The following is a 23,998-nucleotide window of genomic DNA, read 5'->3' on the forward strand; positions in this document are numbered from 1 at the left end:
TTGGCAAAGTGGGTGGGGTTATATCCTTCTTGTTTGGCCCTGTCCGGGGGTATCATTGGATGGGGCCACAGTGTCTCCTGACCCCTCATGTCTCAGCCTCCAGTATTTATGCTGCAGTAGTTTATGTGTCGGGGGGCTAGGGTCAGTTTGTTATACCTGGAGTAGTTCTCCCGTCTTATCCGGTGTCCTGTGTGAATTTAAGTATATTCTCTCTAATTCTCTCTTTCTCTTTCTCTCTGAGGACCTGAGCCCTAGGACCATGCCTCAGGACTACATGGGGCATGATGACTCCTTGCTGTCCCCAGTCCACCTGGCCATGCTGCTGCTCCAGTTTCAACTGTTCTGCCTGCGGCTTTGGAATCCTGACCTGTTCACTGGACGTGCTACCTGTCCCAGTCCTATTATTTGACCATGCTGGTCATTTATGAACATCGTGGCCATGTTCTGTTATAATCTCCACCTGGCACAGCCAGAAGAGGACTGGCCAACCCTCATAGCCTGGTTCCTCTAAGTTTCTTCCTTGGTTTTGGCCTTTCTAGGGAGTTTTTCCTAGCCAATGTGCTTCAACACCTGCATTGCTTGCTGTTTGGGGTTTTAGGTTGGGTTTCTGTACAGAACTTTGAGATATCAGCTGATGTACGAAGGGCTATATAAATAAATTTGATTTGAGTTACTATTCCTCTTTTAATAAAAAATGTAAAAAGCTCATCTCCATTGCTATGAAATTAAAATACACAACTTATATAACAATGTTAATAAAATGTTACTCAAGTTATTACATTGTTAATCAAAGAGCCATAGAGAGGCATCAAAAAATTAATTTTAAGTATCCAAGTAAGGAAATATCCAAACTTGCCTTGTTGAAAATCAACAACAGCCAAGGTACAGGTGGAAAATAATGTTAATTTGTATTGAGAGTAAACTATCCCTTTAAAATTGGTACATTTGTTTGAAACAAGACACTTCATCTGTACGTGTGTGTAGTTTGAGGAGTAAATCTCATTGGTTGGTTTGATAATCTGCTAGTTTAACTAAGCCCTAGGTGGAAAGGTGGAAAATCCAAAATGTTTCCTAAAAGTAGTCACTTTGTGCGATCTGTATTCAGATATTTGTAGTCACCTCTAAATGGTAGTAAACTTCTTTTAAAAAAAGATGTTACTATTCACAAAGCATATTTGATACTATAGTTATCCCAGGTCTGATGTCTACAGTAGTACAACAGAGAAATGTAGTAAAAAAACAAAAAAAATGTAGTAGTAGAAAAATAGAGTAGACCTGAAATCATAAAAACAGAAAATTTAATTAATTCATAAATAAAAAAACTACAGACTATTTGCCCATTATATGACATGATCAGGTCTATGTGTGCACTGACTACTACCAGTTTACTTTATCATGAGGGTTGTATACCTGAATATTCAGTCGCTGGTTTGTTATGCTGTGCACAAAGAAGGTAAAGCACTCCTCCCACACAGGGTCTTTGGATGCAAACACCACCTATAGGAAGGAGAGGGGAATGACAATAAAGAGGGGGCACAATGGAGCCCTTTTCTCAATTGGATTTCCTCAACTCCTCATGTCCTCCTCCTCTCCGTGCCTCTTTTTGAAAACATCAGAGGGAAGCGAGGAAATGTGGAAACAAATGCGCTTTTAAGAAATTACTTTCTGTCTCTTCTCTAGTGTATCATCAGGCAAATTACGTTTACAGGAGTGGAATCCCAAAATACACAGTGTACAAAACCTGTTCTTTCCGTGACACCTGTTGACAACTGTTATTTCCATGACACAGCTTTCAGCTGGATTCATCTGGTCTGTCTATGATCCCTTATTGATGTCACCTGTTAAATCCACCTAAATAGGTGTAGATGAAGGGGAGGAGACAGGTTAAAGAAGGATTGTGCCATTCAGAGGGTGAATGGCAAGACAAAATATTTAAATGCCTTTGAACGGGGTATGGTAGTAGGTTCCAGGCACACCGGTTTGAGTGTCAAGTACTGCAACGATGCTGGGTTTTTCACGCTCAACAATTTCCTGTGTGTATCAAGAATGTTCCACCACCCAAAAGACATCCAGTCAACCTGATACAACTGAAGCATTGGAGTAAACATGGGCCAGCAACCCAGTGGAACGATTTCAAAACCTGTTCTGAGGGCAAAAGGGAGTGAAACTCAATATTAGGATGGTGTTCCTAATGTTTTGTACACTCAGTATACATGTGTGAAGTGGTAAAAATAAATGTAACTAGCTGCACTATACATTTTACAGATAAAAGGATAAGTAATGTATTCCTTTTTTAAGATGTGCAAAGTTTTCTCCTCTGAGAAAACAGCCGTTTCAAAGGGGGTGTGGCTGATTTCAAAACTCTTCCGTGGTAGGACACACCTTTAACATCCTTTGCCGGAGGGGGCAAACAAGGAGAAGAGGAAACTCCTCATTTCACCTATTAAAGAATTGAAACTCCTACATATGGTGACCACTTATTGGTTTCCGGGTCACGGAGGAGAGGAGGAGTTGAGGAGAGAACAGATTTTTTACCCAATTGAGGAAAATAATCAAAGAAAAACACCTGTAACAAAATTGCAAAATTCCAGGAAGTAAAAAAAAAAAAAAAAAAATCCATGTTTTCCCAGAAAACCCAGGTCTGAAGATTCCTGGAATCAGGATAGGAGAAGCAGGAAATTCTAGGAGAAGCAGAAAATCCTTCAAATCAGGATTTCGGGGATTTTAGGGGCCCTACCTGTAAGATACAAGTAACTGCCAAAATAAATAAACCACTAACATAAATTGTCTTAATAGGGTGTTGGACCACCATTAGCAAGAACTGCTTAAATGCACCTTGGCATATAATCTACAAGTGTCTGGAACTCTATTGGAGGGATGCAACACCATTCTTCCTCGAGAAATTCCATAATTGTGTTGATGGTGGTAGTAAACGCTGTCTCAGGCACCGCTCCAGAATCTCCCATAAGTGCTCAATTAGGTTGAGATCTGGTGACTGAGACAGCCAATGACATATGGTTTACATAGTTTTCATGCTCTTCAAACCATTCAGAGACCACTCATGGCATGTGGATTGTCATAATAGGGTGTTGGCATGGTAGCCAAGCATTTTTATACATGACCCTAAGCATTATGGGATGTCAACTGCTTAATTAACTCAGGAACCACACCTGTATGGAAGCACCTTTTTTCGATATATACTTTGCATCCCTCATTTACTAAAGTATTTGCATTATTTTGGCAGTTACCTGTATATAGAATGGTTAACGGCAGATACAGTCAGTTGAATGATGCAATGGACAAAAACGTATCAGTGGGGGATATACTATATTTAATTCATAGAAGTCACATCCACCTGGCATGACTATCCCTACAATGCAGCAGCATTCAGTATTAACATACCTTGCTTTTCAGATTCTGTTCATCAATGGAGAACTCCACATAAGAGTTTGGATTGTTGTGTCTCCTTGTGAACTATAGATTACAAGAACATTAACATTGATATAAAAGAGGCTCAGATATGAGTGTGTGTGTGTGTGTGTGTGTGTGTGTGTGTGTGTGTACAGTGAGCTCCAAAAGTATTTATTGGTATGGCTCTGTACTCTAGCACTTTGGAATCGAAATGATACAATGGAGGTTAAAGTGCATTTGCTGTAAATTTTGGTTGTGTTTCAGATTATTTTGTGCCCAATAGAATTGAATGGTAAATAATGAAATTGTATCAGTTTAATTGTAAATTATAATATATTTCTAAACCAGTGGAGGACAGCTCATAATAATGGCTGGAACAGAACAAATGGAATGGCATCAAACTCATGGAAACCATGTGTTTGACGTATTTGATACCATTTCACTGATTCCGCTCCAGCCATTACAACGGGCCCGTCCTCCCCAGTTAAGGTGCTACCAACCTCCTGTGTTCTAAACACTTCTAAATTAATGTGGATGCTACCATGATTACAGATAATCCTAAATTAATCATGAATAAATTATGAGTGAGAAAGTTAGACGCACAACTATCATACCCCCAAGACATGCTAACCTCTCACCATTATATTAACAGGGGCTGTTAGCATTTTTGGGGGGTTATGAATCATTATTCACGATTCATTCAGGATTATCCGTAATCATGCTAGCATCCACATGAATGTAGAAGTGTTTAGAAACATATTCTATTCTTATTTACAATAAAAGTGACTCCAAAATAACACAATATATTATTTACAATTCTATTAGACACAAAATAATAACTTTTGACTACTTTTATACTATACAGTATAAGTGAATTTGTCCCAATACTTCTGTTCCCCCTAAAATGGAGGGGACTATGTATAAAAAGTGCTGTAATTTTTTAAAAACCTGACAGTCTGCACTTTAACCTCAGTCACTGTATCATTTCAAATCCAAAGTCCTGGAGTACAGAGCCAAAACACTGTCCCAATACTTTGAGCTCACTGTATTTTTAAATTAACCTGCATAATATTCACTCCATTACTTAGAACCTGTACTTGTCCAACTCCAAATCAGAGATTTCAATGTCAGGAACACTCAGCGGAAAAACAAGAGATTTCACAAAAGTTAGGTAAACAAGCTTCAGCCAGTAAACAAGCTTCTGACATGTCTGGTTTATGAGTGTCGGAGCGCTCTGGAATGTTCTAGTTTACCTGCAGGCAGCTCCCATATAGGTTGCCTTGAGTCTGCATTCCACTCAAATGAGAATAATATGAGCTAGGCTCACGTGAGCAAACAGAGGAATGCATCAGCTCATAAGAGAAAAGGTGCTCTCTGTGTATATACACACACACACTAGCTGCTAGCACACTATATGAGCTAGAGAGGGGAGCCTATAGTGTTAGCAGACTTCAGAGAGGGAAATGTCAATACTTCTTTCTACACTATACTGTATAAAAGGACACAAATGCACAAACACAGATTAAATAATAGAAACTGTGCTACACCTGGCAGCTTGTTAATGTTTTCATGCTTTAGAGAGAGAGCAGTTCTAGACTAATCACAACGTACAGACAGTGGAGATTGTCCTCTGACTAATCAACCTTCAGAAAAAGTTCTGCATTTACCACAGGTCAAAGACAGAACTCGCTGCCTACGGTCCAGAAAGGGACCTTACTTATGCAAAAGGCATTTTCCATGACAGTGTTTAACACTTTCCCCGAAGAATGACATCAGCAAAACTGAAGATTCTCACAGCAGTGTCACAGAGTGACCAGGAGGGGGAGCAGAGGAGGGGAAGCAGAATCGAAAAAAAAGATCAAGACAGGGCAGACAAAGCAGGTATGGGAATGAATACAACAGGTCACACCCTCATGACCTGCCTTCTCCAGAAAAACAGGAAACACTAGTGCTGTACCAGGTACTGTGCACAACGGAAACCATTTACGCCAAACAGAAAAGAGTTTGTTGGACAAATTCATGTAGGTCCCTCCCTGTTTTGTTCTGTTTGCTGCTGTTGGCTTCCATTTGGTTTCTAGTGAACACAACCCTGGAGTACCAGTAGCAGGCCATTCAACTCTGCCTAAGTCATATTCATTAGGCACCAAATGGAAAACAGACTGAAACAGGGAGGAACTACCTGGACATGTCCAATAAGAAACTAAACATTTTCGTTTCCATTGCAAAATGATTCAAAATGTTGTCCTTTATGAGCCCTACTAAATACGACCCATGCATGTGGTCAATCTTACCCTGGCATCTTTGGCGTGCTTCCCATCCTTTTTAAAGTGGCTGAACTCACTGTGGTCTTTCTGTGGTAGGCAAATAAATGGATATTAATAGTATACAATATATATTTCAGATAGAAAAACAAATACTGGCATATGCCTGCAATGAAGTAGAATGAAGAGCATGTATAGAGCAAAACAAATAAATGTAGTGCATGTATCAAAATAACACATTTAAGGGCTCTATTTTCAGCTGGCGTTAAGCAGTTGTCAAATGCACATTCTTTGCAATTTTGACCTGTTAAAGCCAGCACCGTTCCGTTTTCAAATCCTCGAGCCAGGATTAGTAATTTACTTTGTACATGAGCACGCCTGTGCAGAGGTGGGAGAAGTGGTAATATCTGAGGTGTGTCCTTTGGCTCGTGAGACCGCTTTGAAATACATCTTAAATCACTAAAGCTTTATTAAAAGATCAAGTTTGTGAGTATCCCCTTATCTAATGTAGGCTACTGTACATTATTTGAGCCAGTTCCTGTTATTATTTTGGATGTGCGTAAAAAACTATCCATGTAGGTTATATGCCCATCATGGAACGAGAGATGACATGATCTGGTGACACTGGTATTTAGAAACATTTCAGTTATTTTCCTGTAATAATTGCTTGTTTTCCATTTCATTTGATAAAGAAAAAAAGCCCTTACAGGCTACCACTACCCTACTATAATGAAAGAAGGTTCAACAGCAATTAATCTGGTGTCTTTCTTATCCTAGCCATGCATTAGCCAAGTAGGCTATCCATAAAAGGTTTCTAAATGGTCTACTCGTGAGGCTTTTGCCATCATGCTTTTGCATTATTCACAATACACATAGGTCTACCTGCAGTGCATAGGTCTACCTGCAGCGCATAGGCTACTCCAGTCGGTTTATATCCATCCTGATTTCCAGAGCTCCTCTTGTATTCAAATTATTCAGTGCTATAACACCATATCAACGGTAGGCCTAGGCTACATCATGCTTATTGAGAACATATTACGGGAGCCTAGTATTTTTTATTTGAGGAGAAGTGCGATGCGTAGAGGCCTATAGTCGTTGAAGCCAATTACAACAATGTTGACTGTCAACACTCCAAACATCTTATGTTGCTATTACATGTTACTGTAGCCTATGCTATTTAATAAACTCAATTACTGCAGTGAAAATAGCAACAATATTTCTGACACCCCCAGACCCAGCCAGCGCTAATATTTTAACCATTGCGTTAGGTTTGATAATATAGAGCTCTAAAATGTTCAATGCAGAAGGCCACGTTTTATGACAGAAAACTTGAGCACAATTGACCTTTCGCTAAGCCCCCCGCCCCTCTTGGTACTGTTGCAACCTCGGACAACATCTGCAAAATTTGAAAGACCACCCTGATTTGGTCTTATGTGGCAAAATTTGAAATGGTGTATGGTTTTTTGTTGTTGATAAAGGTAAAGACACAGAGCTACAAAATGGGATATCATACACAGCAGTTGACAAACAATGGGAAAGTAATTCTGCTTTGAAAGTTGATAAACTCCACTTTTTAGAAAATGGCCCGTGAATGTTTTGGTACACCAAATGGAAAGCTCTTCTTTGTCTACACCAATTCGGCATCGTTCACAACCTCTTAAGCCTTAGTCCCACCCATCTCTTTAAGGATTCACATGTGAGGCCATGTGCTAAACAGAGTAGTGTAGAGTAGTGAACAAACAGATTTCAAAACCTAAAATAGTGAAATAAGTAACCTACAATAAGGAAACCACCAGGTAAAAATACACTTTATCTAGTTCTTGGCCTATATCCTAATCTGACTTTGGTGCAGGTCATGCTGTTCTTTACATTACAGTCTCTGGTAAACACACACTATATCAAATACAATCAAAATGTATTTGTCACAAGCACATGATAAAGCTATAAACGGTACAGTGGAATGGTAACTTGAAAATTTGCATAGTAGCAATATCACAAATAGAAAGGGTACAGATAAATGTTTTTATAATTATTAGATGACGCTTCCCGAGACCCTTGCCTAAATTGATGGGTCATGTGAAAGAAATGCTATAACCCCCAGACACATCAAACTAAGTAGATGGGTCGCTATTGTCTAGACAAGTACACATGTTCATGAAATACAATAGATGGCTGTAAAATCACCCCCAAACAGTACAAACGGATTGTCATAGTTAGCCACCATGCATGAAATGCTGTAGTATGAATCTGCAGGTAGCTAAAGCTAACCAACTAGGTTCAATGTTTGCTAGCTAGCTAACATTAGGCAATGCAAATGGGTTTCTGAGATAGAAATAATATTACGACACAGATCATACTAGCGAGCCAGCAAGCTAATGTTTGTTAGCTTGACTTGAAATGAAAATGACTTTCCGACATAATTAGAAATGTATAATTTCTGAAAATGTAGCTAGACTCTTACATGGATGAACGTTTCACGGCAGACTGGAACCACTTTAACTAAGTAAGACATCTTGTGTAGTTACAGTGGGGCAAAAAAGCATTTAGTCAGCCACCAATTGTGCAAATTCTCCCACTTAAAAAGATGAGGCCTGTAATTTTCATCATAGGTACACTATAACTATGACAGACAAAATGAGAAGAAAAAAAATCCAGAAAAATCACATTGTAGGATTTTTAATGAATTTATTTGCAAATTACGGTGGAAAATAAGTATTTGGTCACCTACAAGCAAGATTTCTGTCTCTTACAGACCTGTAACTTCTTCTTTAAGAGGCTCCTACCTCAAAACAGTCACACTCCAAACTCCACTATGGCCAAGACCAAAGAGCTGTCAAAGGACACCAGAAACAAAATTGTAGACCTGCACCAGGCTGGGAAGACTGAATCTGCAATAGGTAAGCAGCTTGGTTTGAAGAAATCAACTGTGGGAGCAATTATTAGGAAATGGAAGACATACAAGACCACTGATAATCTCCCTCGATCTGTGGCTCCACGCAAGATCTTACCCCGTGGAGTCAAAATGATCACAAGAACAGTGAGCAAAAATCCCAGAACCACACGGGGGGACCTAGTGAATGACCTGCAGAGAGCTGGGACCAAATTAATTAACAAAGCCTACCATCAGTAACACACTACGCCGCCAGGGACTCAAATCCTGCAGTGCCAGACATGTCCCCCTGCTTAAGCCAGTACATGTCCAGGCCCGTCTGAAGTTTGCTAGAGAGCATTTGGATGATCCAGAAGAAGATTGGGAGAATGTCATATGGTCAGATGAAACCAAAATATAACTTTTTGGTAAAAACTCAACTCGTCGTGTTTGGAGGACAAAAAATGCTGAGTTGCATCCAAAGAACACCATACCTACTGTGAAGCATGGGGGTGGAAACATCATGCTTTGGGGCTGTTTTTCTGCAAAGGGACCAGGACGACTGATTCGTGTAAAGGAAAGAATGAATGGGGCCATGTATCGTGAGATTTTGAGTGAAAACCTCCTTCCATCAGCAAGGGCATTGAAGATGAAACGTGGCTGGGTCTTTCAGCATGACAATGATCCCAAACACACCGCCCGGGCAACGAAGGAGTGGCTTCGTAAGAAGCATTTCAAGGTCCTGGAGTGGCCTAGCCAGTCTCCAGATCTCAACCCCATAGAAAATCTTTGGAGGGAGTTGAAAGTCTGTGTTGCCCAGCAACAGCCCCAAAACATCACTGCTCTAGAGGAGATCTGCATGGAGGAATGGGCCAAAATACCAGCAACAGTGTGTGAAAACCTTGTGAAGACTTACAGAAAACGTTTGACCAAGTCATTGCCAACAAAGGGTATATAACAAAGTATTGAGATAAACTTTTGTTATTGACCAAATACTTATTTTCCACCATACTTTGCAAAATAAATTCATAAAAAATCCTACAATGTGACTTTCTGCATTTTTTTCTGTCATAGTTGAAGTGTATGATGAAAATTACAGGGCTCTCTCATCTTTTTAAGTGGGAGAACTTGCACAATTGGTGGTTGACTAAATACTTTTTTGCCCCACTGTATATATTTAAAAGAATACAAATAAAAAGAGCGTGACATACACCTAGCTTCCTGAAATGGGTCACATTTTCCAGGGAAGCCTAATTACCCATTCCATCACTGGCAAAATCCCCTCACAATGATTTCAAACTGTGTTTCTCATATACAATGAAATTAAAACAGACACCCAATAGTTTCCTGATTAGCAGGGGGTATGTTGTTGACTGTCATTACAATTGCTTCACAGGAATCTGGTAATGTTCTGTTTGTAGTGTAGCTCTGTAGTGTAGCTAGCCACTGAACGGCTCTGAATTCACTGTCAGCATGCAGTCAAAGCTCTAACAACTTTTAGAGATAACTAGTGCGCTCAAATCGTATGCTAATGCCGACAGCAGATGGGAGTTGTATTCATAACATTGCTAACTTAGGTAGCTAACATTCATTTTGAGAAACTAAGAGCTAGTTAATAACCAGCTGAGCTAGCAAACAATGTAACAAAGGTTTAATTTCAGATTAAAATACTCCATCAACAAAGTTCTGCATTTCAGGAATCACAGTAGCAAATACACCTGGTGCACTGTTTAAATGGCTAAATAATTGAACATGTATTTTTTGAAGAAAATTCAATCGCTTTCATGCGATTTAAATGTGAGCTTGTCCGAGGACTCGACGACAGTTGTTATGCACTTCACTGGCTTTCATGCGATTTAAATGTGAGCTTGTCCGAGGACTCGACGACAGTTGTTATCCATTGGAGCGCTGTGAATGTGTACTAATGTTTTCATAACCGAATAAACTTGGTTATCGCATCTTATATTCACATCTCAGACTGGCTTTCATGCGATTTAAATGTGAGCTTGTCCGAGGACTCGACGACAGTTGTTATCCATTGGAGCGCTGTGAATGTGTACTAATGTTTTCATAACCCGAATAAACTTGGTTATCGCATCTTATATTCACATCTCAGACTGTTTGTGCTAGTTAACATGTGAGTCTTCGTGGCTGTACAGGCTTGACAGAGGTACTTACTGGTAGATTTGAGGCATTGTCTAGGTACACAGCAAGCATAGCACAAGCACAGCCATCAGATTTCTGTAACGGAAAAATAAAAGAAATACACAATATTCGTCAAAGGTTGTATACGGTTAATAAGCACATTTGTTTTTTTCCTCTAGCGCCCCGGGCTGTACAATATGAAAAGACATATCAGAGCTTCCACAACACGGTTTGGGTGAGTCAGCTCAACCGCTTAAGAGTGGTTATAAACTGCTTAAGAGTGGTTATAAACTTGCTTAAGAGTGGCTATAAACTTGCTTAAGAGTGGCTATAAACTTGCTTAAGAGTGGCTATAAACTTGCTTAAGAGTGGCTATAAACTTGCTTAAGAGTGGCTATAAACTTGCTTAAGAGTGGCTATAAACTTGCTTAAGAGTGGCTATAAACTTGCTTAAGAGTGGCTATAAACTTGCTTAAGAGTGGCTATAAACTGGCTTAAGAGTGGCTATAAACTGGCTTAAGAGTGGCTATAAACTGGCTTAAGAGTGGCTATAAACTGGCTTAAGAGTGGCTATAAACTGGCTTAAGAGTGGCTATAAACTGGCTTAAGAGTGGCTATAAACTGCCTTAAGAGTGGCTATAAACTGCCTTAAGAGTGGCTATAAACTGCTTAAGAGTGGCTATAAACTGCTTAAGAGTGGCTATAAACTGCTTAAGAGTGGCTATAAACTGCTTAAGAGTGGCTATAAACTGCTTAAGAGTGGCTATAAACTGCTTAAGAGTGGCTATAAACTGCTTAAGAGTGGCTATAAACTGCTTAAGAGTGGCTATAAACTGCTTAAGAGTGGCTATAAACTTAACTGCTTAAGAGTGGCTATAAACTGCTTAAGAGTGGCTATAAACTGCTTACTAGTGGCTATAAACTGCTTAAGAGCGCTTACCTCCACTAGGAGTCCCGGGTCAGTTTGTAGAGAGAGCCACTGCAGTTTGAGATGAACCTCTCCACTCGTCACATCATCCAGGGGGAACCACTATGACAACGAAATGGGAAGAGTTTATTCATCTGAACCGAGATGTTATCACCCTCAGAACCTCTCAAAACAAGGCTAGTCAACTCCAGACATGGAGGGCCAAAAGTTCTGCTAGTTTTCTTTTCTACCTGATAGTTGATGTATTGATTTATATCACTGATTGGCAAGAGAGTCTTCTCATTCCATTCTTTAGATACCAAAAGGTAGAAAACACACTGAAACCGGGAGACTACCTTAGCTAAAAACAATCATTTCAATTTGTATCCACATTTTAAAAATGTGTTCCGTTGTGTGCAGGGCCATAACCAGGGTTTGAGTTAGTGAGGTCCTTTCATTTACTGCATTTCTACACAATTAAAAATGTTAAAATTCTATTTGGAGAACAGCAAAAATGACCCCAGCCATTATCACCTTAGCTGCTGTAGGTTCATTCACCTCAGTTAATTAGAGGTAGAGAAAGAAAACCAGAAGTATTTTGGCCTTGCAGGACCTGAGTTGCCTATCCCACAACTTAAACATTCAATATGACCTTCTCACCTTATCCATCTCTTTTTCCTTCTTCACTTCTCCAAAGTCCAAGCGAAACCTACGATGGATAAATAAGCCCTCAAATGGTCAAAGTATCTAACCAGGGCCATGTTCAATAGGCTGTCACACAAATGTTGTGGAAAATATTCCAGATAACGTCATGAATAGAGCCGGAATGATTCCTTACTCTACATTGTCAGAGGCATATGTTCTACATGACATATTTCTATATGAACATTCCACAACCTACTTGTGCACTACTGAATGTTTGACATGGGTCAGCAGTCAGTGACAAGTGGGCGTAAGAAATCAGAATGGGGAGGTTGTGTCTATTCTCGTGCACATAGTAAGTAGTTTCCTCACTTTCCCAGGATGTCATCCTTGTCAGTGTCCTCGTCAAACACATCCACCTCTAACTCCTGCCCAGGGGCCTCGTGTACCACAAACTGCAGTTGACAAAAAAGGGGATAAAAAACAACAGAGTAAGAAATCATGTATTCAAATATATATTATATGGTAATAAATAAAAACAAAGTTTGTATAGACAAAGGGGAGAGAGAATGGGTTGACTGCACGATCGTGAGTGTGTGTGACTACATTTACAGTAGGAGGATTTTCAGGAGTCCCTACCTCATAAACTTCGTTCCAGCGTGGGTGCAGGTTCTCCTGGATGGTCTTGCTTTGGAAGTGGATATTGCCGACCCTAAGCACCGCGTAGGGGTCAGACTTGCCCTTCACCATTCCCATCATATAAGTGTCCTTCGCTATCAGATCCCGGGCCTCCAGCAAGTGTACCCTCACAACTCCCTAAAACATCAAAAAATACTGTAGTTACAAAAAAAGTACAAAACACAGCAAGATCTTACTGCACACACCCACTAAAATACAAATTTAACAGAACTAGCATATTTTTAGACCCCCAAAATATGAACACAAGTTAGCCAGCAACACAGGCACCAGATTTGATAAACAGATTTTTAGAGATATAGAAATATTTGAAGATCCCATTAAACTACAGTATTTTTTGATGTGTCAAATCTTGTTCTGACATTTCATAGAAAATTACAATTTAATGGAGCCACTTCCAATCATTGGAACTGTGCCATAGATGTGCCATACATTCAAATTGTGTCTATCCATCCTCCTGTGTTGTCCGATCAGAACACCTACTGTACTGGGCCTTTGGCACTGACACAGGTCTCAACACAGTGGAGCATCAGTTTACTGTACTCACACGAGGCAGGGGGAACCTCATCTGGTCCACTTTGACCTGGTCTATGAGGGGGATACACATGCGGTTGGGCAGGACCATAAGGGAAGCGATGATGTCCATGATGGCTGGCTCAGACAGGTGACTGTGGAGTTGAAGGTTGAAGGGCAGAAGTCACTTCAATCTAAACTAGTGATTTTAAAACTGATACATTCTGACCTAAAAAAAATCTGAATTTGTAGAACTCCTTTTCAAGGAAAAAAAAAGCTAAATATATTTTGTACTTCTATGTAAACATTAAAAATATATATTACCTTAGACCTGGAGTGTCTAGGAGGTTGGTCAACCCTGTCCAGTTGATTTGTAGGGTCTGAAAATTAAACCATTTTGAATTTGATAACTTTAAAATGAAAAATTTCATCACTCTTAGCATCCTACCACAAGGATGCCGATGTCCTGACGGGGGCACAACAGGTCCCATACTCATTAGTGACATGGTAGGGTTTAAAAAGTTATAGCCTATATTACTAGCCTTGGTCCTCCTGATAACAAAAATATATAACATTTAGTTAAATAACAATAATAAAGAGGGTGAACGAAGGTAGCTAAAGTTTTTTTTATTTTTATCTCTGGGTGTCATAGGTATAAATAACAAACAGAGCCATCTTTCAGAACCCACCGGCCGACGAATGAAGAACATAGTGACTCCTCCCACCAACGGGGCATTTCCAATCAGAGGTTCCAGAATGACACGCAACATGCCTTGAAGCTGAAAAATAAAACATTCTGACATGATTAGAAAAGGGCTGATATAGATCAATTTAAAGATCAAAACCAGTTTTAATACAGTTCCTCAAGAGGGGAAATTTCTCTTCAAACCAAAAAAGCTAATTACACACAATGCAAATTGAACACACGGCTTGATGTGAGAGGAATAATGTGACGTAACCTGTTTGTCATGATAACAATGTTCAATTTTGAACCACAGTCATCCTAGGCTAGCATAGGGTGGTTGCATGTGCCAGTAGGACATGGAGCCAAGCTAGATGCCACACAAGAACATCGGATGCCTACCCGAATACTTTTGACCCCAGCAGTGATGGGCGGCTTCACCTCTGTGTCGATGTCCACATCCCCATCGTAACTGTGAAGCAAAAAGCACTGTCAACAGCACAAACATATCTGGGACCAAGCTAAATCCAAAGCCCTAATAGTTTACAGGGAGTCATAGAACGGACTACAATACCTTGTTATGGATTTTCTGGGACAATAAAACTACTACTTCTGCTGTACTACAAACTACAGTACTACTAGCCGTTGTAGGCCTATTGTGTCTTTATTGTGCTGTACTGTGTGTTATTGATTCGATTTTGACTACTACTATTACCTTATGTGCAGGTCCATAACCACCTGCCTCTTGTCCACTTCATGGGTGTACACTTTAAGTCCAGTGATTCGGAGGGGCTGAAATTAGGAGAATATATATATATATATATATCACCAGGTGCCGCATTTATCTAATGAGGCACCAAAAAAATATATGCTGGTTGTGTCTGAATAATCATACTTGTGTGCTAAATAGTAGCAAAAATAGTATGGGAATTTGAAGAATTGCTTTGCATGCAAATATAGTTTTTGGGGGGGAAATGGAGGCGTTTGTTGACATTCATTTAATTAATTTAATACATAAATGGTAATAAAAAAATGATAAAAATATGCATTTGCTGTTAGCAAGGAGATTGCATAACTAGGCCTAATACGTTTATTTCATATTCTAATTATCTCCTGATTGGTTTATTCCCGCTACTACACAACAAATCTTACCATTCAAATCTAACCCTAACCCTTTCAAGATGATTCGATACATATCAAGATACATGCATGGCCTCTGATACGATACAGGATACGTTTTAGTTTGAAACAATTCGGTGTGATTCAGTTTGATTAGAGAACAAATCGATGCGATGCACTAACATGTTGCATAAACACATTCATTTTCCATTCTAAATTAAAATCTGCTGCTGATGGAGGGTCATGAGCTGGGCCTTTCTGAGCTGGATCTGTCTGAGCAGACTTCTCTCTCTGGGTGTGTGTGTGTGAGAGAGAGAATAATGTATGTCTATGCGGTATGTACTGTGTGTGTGTAAATTATGTATGCCTATGGTGTATACTATGTAGGCACCTGATTTGAGCCATAAGGGAGACTAGGCATCTACCACCCCACTTCCACTATCAGATTAGGGTGGGCTTAGAACTTAGGTTCTAAAAAATCCCTATCGCCCAGTAATTAACTTGTCATTTTTGCGGATTAAGTGTTTGAGCTTGTAATGCATTAATAATTATCGCTTACAAATTAGCCATGACAATACCAATGAATATAGAGCACAATTTTGGATTTTACCCCAATCCCAAAATCAAATGGTTTTGAAGTTTAGAGAGGAAGAGGCAAAACGAGAGGGACAAAAGGCCACATAATCAGTCTTCTCCAGCAGGTAGTGTTTTGTATCCACCAAGCAAGGAGTTTTTGTATATGGAGCAAGGAGTTTTTGTATATGGAGGTCAATGAGAAAGTTTCAAGTTTGGTTAACAAAAAAATGTAACCGCTTATTTGCTACATGTGGCTTTGATCAGAAAAATGTGTTGAGAATACAAATCCTATGATCTCCACGTACGCCAACATTTTGTGAGGAATTAAGCACGGTTGATAAATGAGGCCCCAGGTACTAGAACTTATACAAACCTAGAACCACGAGGTGAAACCTGATATGCTAACATAACAAAAGCTCTCTCACTGTATGACCAAAGTGGACTTTTGTGAAGGTGAATGTTTTGAGGTATGGGCTGGACAATCTGATGGATGGCTGGATCTTCTCTTTGAGGAGCTTCTCCATGAACATGCCAAAGAAAGGCCACGCCTGCAGCAAAATCTAAAGACATACAGACAGACATATGACCAAAGAATAACAGAAGAACTAGTTGCGATCAGCATAACCAAATCATTGTGTGGATAAACAAATGTAGAGCATAACATTGAGAGGTTGTGTATGTGATATGTCATTGAAAACAATGTTGTTTTGAAAGCTTTGTGGGCAACATGTCAATGTTTAAAGCAGTTCATGACCAGACCGTCCCCAAGACTACACTAAACAGATCTGTTTGTGCCGTCAGGCCAACTCCATTGCTGAGGTGACAACAGCACAACAGACAAAGAGTGACCAGCATGAATGGAAAAAACATTATTTTACCTTGTTGAGCCAGTCAACCTTCTCAACTTCGGGAAAGTGTACCTTTGGGAAGAGAAGACACAACTTTACAAGAGAGTTTGGTTGACACAAACCCTTGTGATTCTGTGAGTTGGCAGGAGTCCAGATAATGAAGATGACCCATCCTCATTTAAGACTTACTTTTGAACTTTGAATAAGTCTACATTGTATGCAGGGAGATGGACATATTAGACAAAGAAACCAATCAGAGGCACATTTGAAAGTGTTTAGTCAGCCATTAATTGTGCAAGTTCTCCCACTTAAAAAGATGAGAGGCCTGTCATTTTCATCATAGGTACACTTCAACTATGACAGACAATTTTTTTTATGAATTATGGTGGAAAATAAGTATTTGGTCACCTACAAACAAGCAAGATTTCTGGCTCTCACAGACGTGTAAACTTCTTTAAGAGGCTCCTATGTCCTCCACTCGTTACCTGTATTAATGGCACCTGTTTGAACATGTTATTAGTATAAAAGACACCTGTCCACAACCTCAAACAGTCACACTCCAAACTCCACTATGGCCAAGACCAAAGAGCTGTCAAAGGACACCAGAAACAAAATTGTAGACCTGCACCAGGCTGGTAAGACTGAATCTGCAATAGGTAAGCAGCTTGATTTGAAGAAATCAACTGTGGGAGCAATTATTAGGAAATGGAAGACATACAAGACCACTGATAATCTCCCTCGATCTGGGGCTCCACGCACCAGATCGAGGGGGTCAAAATGATCACAAGAACGGTGAGCAAAAATCCCAGAACCACACGGGGGGACCTAGTGAATGACCTGCAGAGAGCTGGGAGCAAAGTAACAGAGCCTACAATCAGTAACACAAAACACCGCCAAGGACTCAAACCCTGCAGTGCCAGACTTGTCCCCCTGCTTAAGCCAGTACATGTTCAAGCCCGTCTGAAGTTTGCTAGAGAGCATTTGGATGATCCAGAGGAAGATTGGGAGAATGTCATATGGTCAGATGAAACCAAAATATAACTTTTTGGTAAAAACTCAACTCGTCGTGTTTGGAGGACAAAGAATGCTGAGTTGCATCCAAAGAACACCATACCTAACTTGAAGCATTGGGGTGTAAACATCATGCTTTGGGGCTGTTTTTCTGAAAAGGGACCAGGACGACTGATTCGTGTAAAGGAAAGAATGAATGGGGCCATGTATCATTAGATTTTGAGTGAAAACCTCCTTCCATCAGCAAGGGCATTGAAGATGAAACGTGGCTGGGTCTTTCAGCATGACAATGATCCCAAACACACCGCCCGGGGAACGAAGGAGTGGCTTCGTAAGAAGCATTTCAAGGTCCTGGAGTGGCCTAGCCAGTCTCCAGATCTCAACCCCATAGAAAATCTTTGGAGGGAGTTGAAAGTCCGTGTTGCCCAGCAACAGCCCAAAAACATCACTGCTCTAGAGGAGATCTGCATGGAGGAATTGGCCAAAATACCAGCAAGTGTGTGAAAACCTTGTGAAGACTTACAGAAAATGTTTGACCTCTGTCATTGCCAACAAAGGGTATATAACTAAGTATTGAGATAAACTTTTGTTATTGACCAAATACTTATTTTCCACCATAATTTGCAAATAAATTCATTAAAAATCCTACGTGATTTTCTGGATTTTTTCTCATTTTGTCTGTCATAGTTGAAGTGTACCTATGACAAAAATTACAGGCCTCTCATCTTTTTAAGTGAGAGAACTTGCACAATTGGTGGCTGACTAAATACTTGTTTGCCCCACTGTATAGTGCCTTCAGAAAGTATTAATACCCCTTGACTTATTCAAAATTTTGTTGTGCTAAAGCATGAATTCAAAAATCATTCATTATATTTTGTCTTACCCATCTAAACACAATACCCTATAAAAACAAAGTGAAAACATGTTTTTAGAAATGTTTGCACACGGTAGATTGAGCAATATTTCCATATTTTCAAAATTCTTCAAGCTCAGTCAAAATTGGTTGTTGATCATTGCTAGACAACCATTTTCAAGCAGATTATAACTCAGCGAATGTCTTCAGACTCAGCCACATTCGCTGTCTTCTTGGTAAGGAACTCCAGGGTAGATTTGACCTTGTGTTTTTGGTTCTTGTCCTGCTGAAAATGTAAATTCATCTCCGCAGTGTCTGGTGGAAAATTCATCTCCCCGGTGTCTGGTGGAAAATTCATCTCCCCGGTGTCTGGTGGAAAATTCATCTCCCCGGTGTCTGGTGGAAAATTCATCTCCCCGGTGTCTGGTGGAAAATTCATCTCCCCGGTGTCTGGTGGAAAATTCATCTCCCCGGTGTCTGGTGGAAAATTCATCTCCCCGGTGTCTGGTGGAAAATTCATCTCCCCGGTGTCTGGTGGAAAATTCATCTCCCCGGTGTCTGGTGGAAAATTCATCTCCCCGGTGTCTGGTGGAAAATTCATCTCCCCGGTGTCTGGTGGAAAATTCATCTCCCCGGTGTCTGGTGGAAAATTCATCTCCCCGGTGTCTGGTGGAAAATTCATCTCCCCGGTGTCTGGTGGAAAATTCATCTCCCCGGTGTCTGGTGGAAAATTCATCTCCCCGGTGTCTGGTGGAAAATTCATCTCCCCGGTGTCTGGTGGAAAATTCATCTCCCCGGTGTCTGGTGGAAAATTCATCTCCCCGGTGTCTGGTGGAAAGCAGGCTGAACCAGGTATTCCTCTAGAATTTTGCTTGTGCTTAGCTCCATTCCATTAAAAAAATTATTATCCTGAAAAACTCCCCAGACATTAACGATTACAGGCATACCCAAAAACAATATGCAGCCACCACTATGCTTGAAAATATGGAGAGTGGTACTAAGGTGTTGTATTGGATTTGCCCCAAACATAACTTTTTGTCCTGAATGCAAAAGTGTTAATTGATTTGCCACTTTTTTTTTTTTCAGTATTACTTTAGTGCCTTGTTACAAACATGATGCATGTTTTGGAAAATAAAAATTCTGTACAGGCTCCCTTCTTTTCACACTTTCAATTAGGTTATTTTGCTCCATCCTCAGTCTCCTCCTCTCATAGCCATTTAAACTCTGTAACTGATTTAGTCACCATTGGCCTCGTGGTCAAATCCCTGAGCAGTTTCCTTCCACTCTGGCAATTGAGAAGGGAGCCTTCCTATGAAGGGCGCCTGTATCTTTGTAGTGACTAGGTGTATCAATACATCAACCAAAGTGTAATAATGTCACCATGCTCAAAGGGATATTCAATCTCTGGTTTATTTTTATCCATCTACTAATAGGTGCCCTTGCGAGGCATTGGAAAACCTCATTGGTCTTTGAGGTTGAATCTGTGATCGATTGTATGTTTGGGGTAGAGATTAGTTAGGATTTTTTTTTAAATCATGTTAAACACTATTATTACACACAGAGTCCATGCAACTTATTATGTGATTTGTTAAGCAATGTTTTACTCCTGAACTTATTTAGACTTGCAGTAATAAAGGGGTTGAATACGTATTGACTCAAAACATTTCAGCTTTTCATTTTTAATGAATTTGTATACATTTTAAAATACATAATTTCACTTTGACATTATGGGGTATTGTTTGTAGGACAACAGAAAAAAAAAATCTATTTTGTCCATTTTTATTTCAGGCTATAACAAAATGTGGAAAAAGTCAAGGGGTGTGAATACTTTCTGAAGGCACTGTAAACTTCCCTTTTTTAATATATGTTTACTTTCCATTGCCTTTTTTTGTGTCAGAGTAGCCTGGTGCCAGATCTGTATGTGCCATATTGCCAACTCTTATGGCTATTGTAATGATAAACAAAGAATATGAGTTGGCAAGACCAAAGACACAAACAGATCTGGGACCAGTCAGAGTGGTTGAATATAGAACTGCGTCGTCTTAAATCTACCACGGTGTGGGGTTTTGATATTGAAAGGAAAAATACTGGTTAGGCAGGACCTGATGACTAATCAAGGGATTGTAATCCCAAATCTTGTGGGAGAGCAGGAGAGGAAGGTCACAACCCCAAAAACAAAACAGGAACATTGCGAAATACAAAATATCCACTATATTGTTTTAACAATGACAACTACTGCTTCAACTTCACTCAACATGTTCACAAAATACTTTGTCAATGTTTCCTATTAGGCATGGGTGTGGTAAGGCATGGATGAATGAAACCTCCTGCAACATAATCACACAACTATGACGTCAACACTTCAAATCACCCAAAAATATTCCCATGATGTCTCTAAATATTAATGTGTCCACAGGAATGGATTAAGAACACTGCTCTATAGCCTACAGTTATTTGGGGACACAGTAGTCAATGCGGCACTGACGACTGCCTTTGGCAAAACACAGAGGCCCAACATTCACTGCAATTTGGCAATAAACCACAGCTTGATTCAAACGCAAGAAAGAATACAGGAGTGAAAGCTTCTGCACTGCATATTACACTCCCAAACAATACAGCCACTGCCACTACTTTGTTATTTCCCAACAATGGAATGCAATGTTAGGTATTACTATTATTGAGGCAGAAAGTGGCTGGAAGATGATGACAAATGACTCTTTTACAGGTTTGACCATAACACTATATTGCTATAACAATCATACAGCAGGACAAATGTAATTTTGTGTGTGACTGGGGCAGCAGGGGCGGCAGGGTAGCCTAGTGGTTAGAGCGTTGGACTAGTAAGGTTGTGAGTTCAAACCCCGGGGCTGACAAGGTACAAATCTGTCGTTCTGCCTGTGAACAGGCAGTTAACCCACTGTTCCCAGGCCATCATTGAAAATAAGAATGTGTTCTTAACTGACTTGCCTGGTTAAATAAAGGTAAAATAAATAATTTAAAAAAACTGTGTGTGTGTGTATGTGCATATTTTTCATCGTATGTCAGCCAGAGTACCACATAACATAACTTTCTTTCCACATATGGGGAACAACCTCTGCCTACATCAACAGCATACCAATACATACCCAAGTTGCCATATTCAATGTTTTCAACTCGTTGTGGATCACTTGTGTTTCGTTATCCAGAAAGTTCATAGCCGTTCCAATTCGAATATCTTTCCACTTGCGGTTTTTCTTCCACCAAATGATCAGCATCATACACAAGAGGATCCAGATGACGCTGAGGCCGAGGTACCCTGTCAAATACACAGGATAAAAGACCAATAGCGCTCTCCCGAAGTACATCAGAAATTCCATCAAGAGTTGGTTGACCACGCTCGGGCTCAACGTCCCCGTGCTTCCCGGGACAGTGCGCTCGCCGAATCCTCCTCCCTGAACGGTTCCTTTTGAATCGCCTGAATACATTTTGTCAGTAGGTGAAGCTCTGGGTGTAGTAGTCGGTACGGGTAGCTGTTCGCCCATATGGGCCCTACTGAAGTCCCTTTGCGCTCCTAAAAAAATGTGTTACGCTGCATTGCAATGTCCTGACTGTTGAAGTCAAATCAAATCTATTGATTTGGTAGCATTGGCTGTTGACTGATATCTGAGTCAAATCTAGTAGTTGGGAACTTCCGTATTTGTACCTGCACAGGTGGCTACGCCCAAAAGCCTCTCCTAACCCGACACCTCGAGGCATCCTATGGTGCGTTCATTTCGCTTGAAAGTTTGCTACGTTGCGGAACAGTTTGTACTGAATGACACGTTTTCACCAAAAGTTATTGAAAATACTTTGATGTGTGTTTGGTGGATGTGTCTTGAAGCAACGAGTGACGTATTTAAAGGGCTGTGGCCATGCTGACAGCGTTCCCCAACCCCTCCCCAAATTTCAACTGGTCGATCAGTACACCACCATTTCCGTTAAATTGAACGTTTCAAAACGTACAAACGTACTGAATGCAATCCAGCTGATGCCCCTGCAGCCAGTAATTAAAACTAGCCCCTTTCTAAAAACATAGCGCTTAGATTTCACTTAACAAAGAATGTAGTGAAACTGGTTTTCCATTTCGAGACCTCTCTTTTCTGCAATGTCTAATCTAGGTAACTATGCCTTGGCAACGTGTCACACTAGGGCTGTGCATAGACCTTGTGGGGGTATGTGCTAAAACATATATAAAAGATATTGTGGCCTACCATTAATATATCCAACCCAAAATTTGTTTCCACTATCCACTATCATCATCAACATTTTTGACCCACTACCCCAAAAAAGAGTGGTACAAAACCTGCTACAAGTGTGCAAGCACACACTTGCAATGCCCGCAATTTCTACACAAATGTAGTCTGTCATTACAGCCTAATGCCTCGATCACACCAACAGACTTATTCCATTTTGGTATACCAGAAGTACATTCATTTCAATGCAACACTGTGTTCGCCTTGCAGCGTTGCAGAGGCAGTTGCACACATGAACAACAGTGACTCTCGAAGCATTGGTACCCATCGCTCCACAAAAGCCACAGCCCTTGGAGAGCAAGGGAAACAACTACTTCAAGGTCTCAGAGCAAGTGACATCACTGATTGAAACACTATTAGCACACACCCCACTAACCATTTCACACCAGTTACACTCACCCCCCTTTTCCACAGCAACCAGTGATCCAGGTCAACAGCATCAATGTAACAGTTTAGCTTCCATCCCTCTACCCTACCTGGGCTTGTACCAGGGACCCTCTGCACACATCAACAACAGCCCCCCTCGAAGCATCATTACCCATCACTCCACAGAAGCCACTGCCCTTGTAGAGCAAGGGAAACAACTACTTCAAGGTCTCCGAGCAAGTGATGGCACCAATTGAAAAGCTATTAGCTTAACTAGCCAGCCATTTCACATCGGTTACACATATATTGGATTTATCGATAGTATGCATCAAACTGTATGTGTAGATGGCTTGACAGAAATGGCAGCAGAAGGGGAATGTTGAACCTTTGTTGCACATATATCCAGACAATGCTGTGTTCAATTTTGCGCAATCAAGCTGTTGGTGTGATCTAGGCGTAACCCCTTGTTGGTGTGTACTAGCTAGTTAGCTAGAGATGTACTAGATAGATAGGGTGTAGTAGCTAGGAAGCATGTGTTTACAAGCTAGATAGCTAGTGTGTACTAGCCATAGAGAATGATAGAGTTCTCTAGTGACCAAACGGCAATTTAAGCATGGGCAGCGCCATTTTAGTCACTCTAGCCAGCCTTCTAACCGTTTGTATTCTTATTTCAAAATAATCCTACATGCTGTGTAGTGAAAGAGTGCACTGCTATTTAATCAAATTTAATATGTTAATCAGATTTAATATGTGTAAAAGAAGGTATCACATTTCTGCTTTAGTTTATTGAAGAGAGTTGTATCTTTGTAAATGCGCTCCACAAACATG

The 23,998-nt window shown here is 40.3% G+C and overlaps 1 protein-coding gene across 2 annotated transcripts in view; it reads right to left on the reverse strand.

Moving 5' to 3' along the window:
* The window catches only part of esyt3 (extended synaptotagmin-like protein 3), a 36,758-nt gene extending 14,533 nt beyond the window's left edge, over nt 1–22,225 (reverse strand). The window contains exons 1-16 of one of the 2 annotated variants that reach the window (XR_004205672.1): nt 21,659–22,188; nt 16,700–16,741; nt 16,247–16,381; nt 14,842–14,918; nt 14,529–14,598; nt 14,134–14,223; nt 13,769–13,824; nt 13,479–13,599; nt 12,875–13,051; nt 12,608–12,690; nt 12,254–12,302; nt 11,627–11,716; nt 10,720–10,782; nt 5,703–5,762; nt 3,403–3,474; nt 1,411–1,497 (exon numbers count right to left, since the gene is read on the reverse strand). Coding sequence is in view for 1 of the 2 variants with exons in the window: in XM_020461291.2 (XP_020316880.1) it covers nt 1,411–1,497; nt 3,403–3,474; nt 5,703–5,762; nt 10,720–10,782; nt 11,627–11,716; nt 12,254–12,302; nt 12,608–12,690; nt 12,875–13,051; nt 13,479–13,599; nt 13,769–13,824; nt 14,134–14,223; nt 14,529–14,598; nt 14,842–14,918; nt 16,247–16,381; nt 16,700–16,741; nt 21,659–22,054 (1,668 nt within the window). In the remaining variant the exon portion in view is untranslated. Of the gene's footprint in view, nt 1–1,410; nt 1,498–3,402; nt 3,475–5,702; nt 5,763–10,719; nt 10,783–11,626; nt 11,717–12,253; nt 12,303–12,607; nt 12,691–12,874; nt 13,052–13,478; nt 13,600–13,768; nt 13,825–14,133; nt 14,224–14,528; nt 14,599–14,841; nt 14,919–16,246; nt 16,382–16,699; nt 16,742–21,658 lie in introns of both variants that reach the window. The other variant, XM_020461291.2, reaches the window with a different exon arrangement.
* Between the last annotated feature and the right edge of the window lie 1,773 nt (nt 22,226–23,998).

This window comes from Oncorhynchus kisutch, linkage group LG26, assembly GCF_002021735.2.
Source record: "Oncorhynchus kisutch isolate 150728-3 linkage group LG26, Okis_V2, whole genome shotgun sequence".
Classification (NCBI taxonomy): Eukaryota; Metazoa; Chordata; class Actinopteri; order Salmoniformes; family Salmonidae; genus Oncorhynchus; species Oncorhynchus kisutch.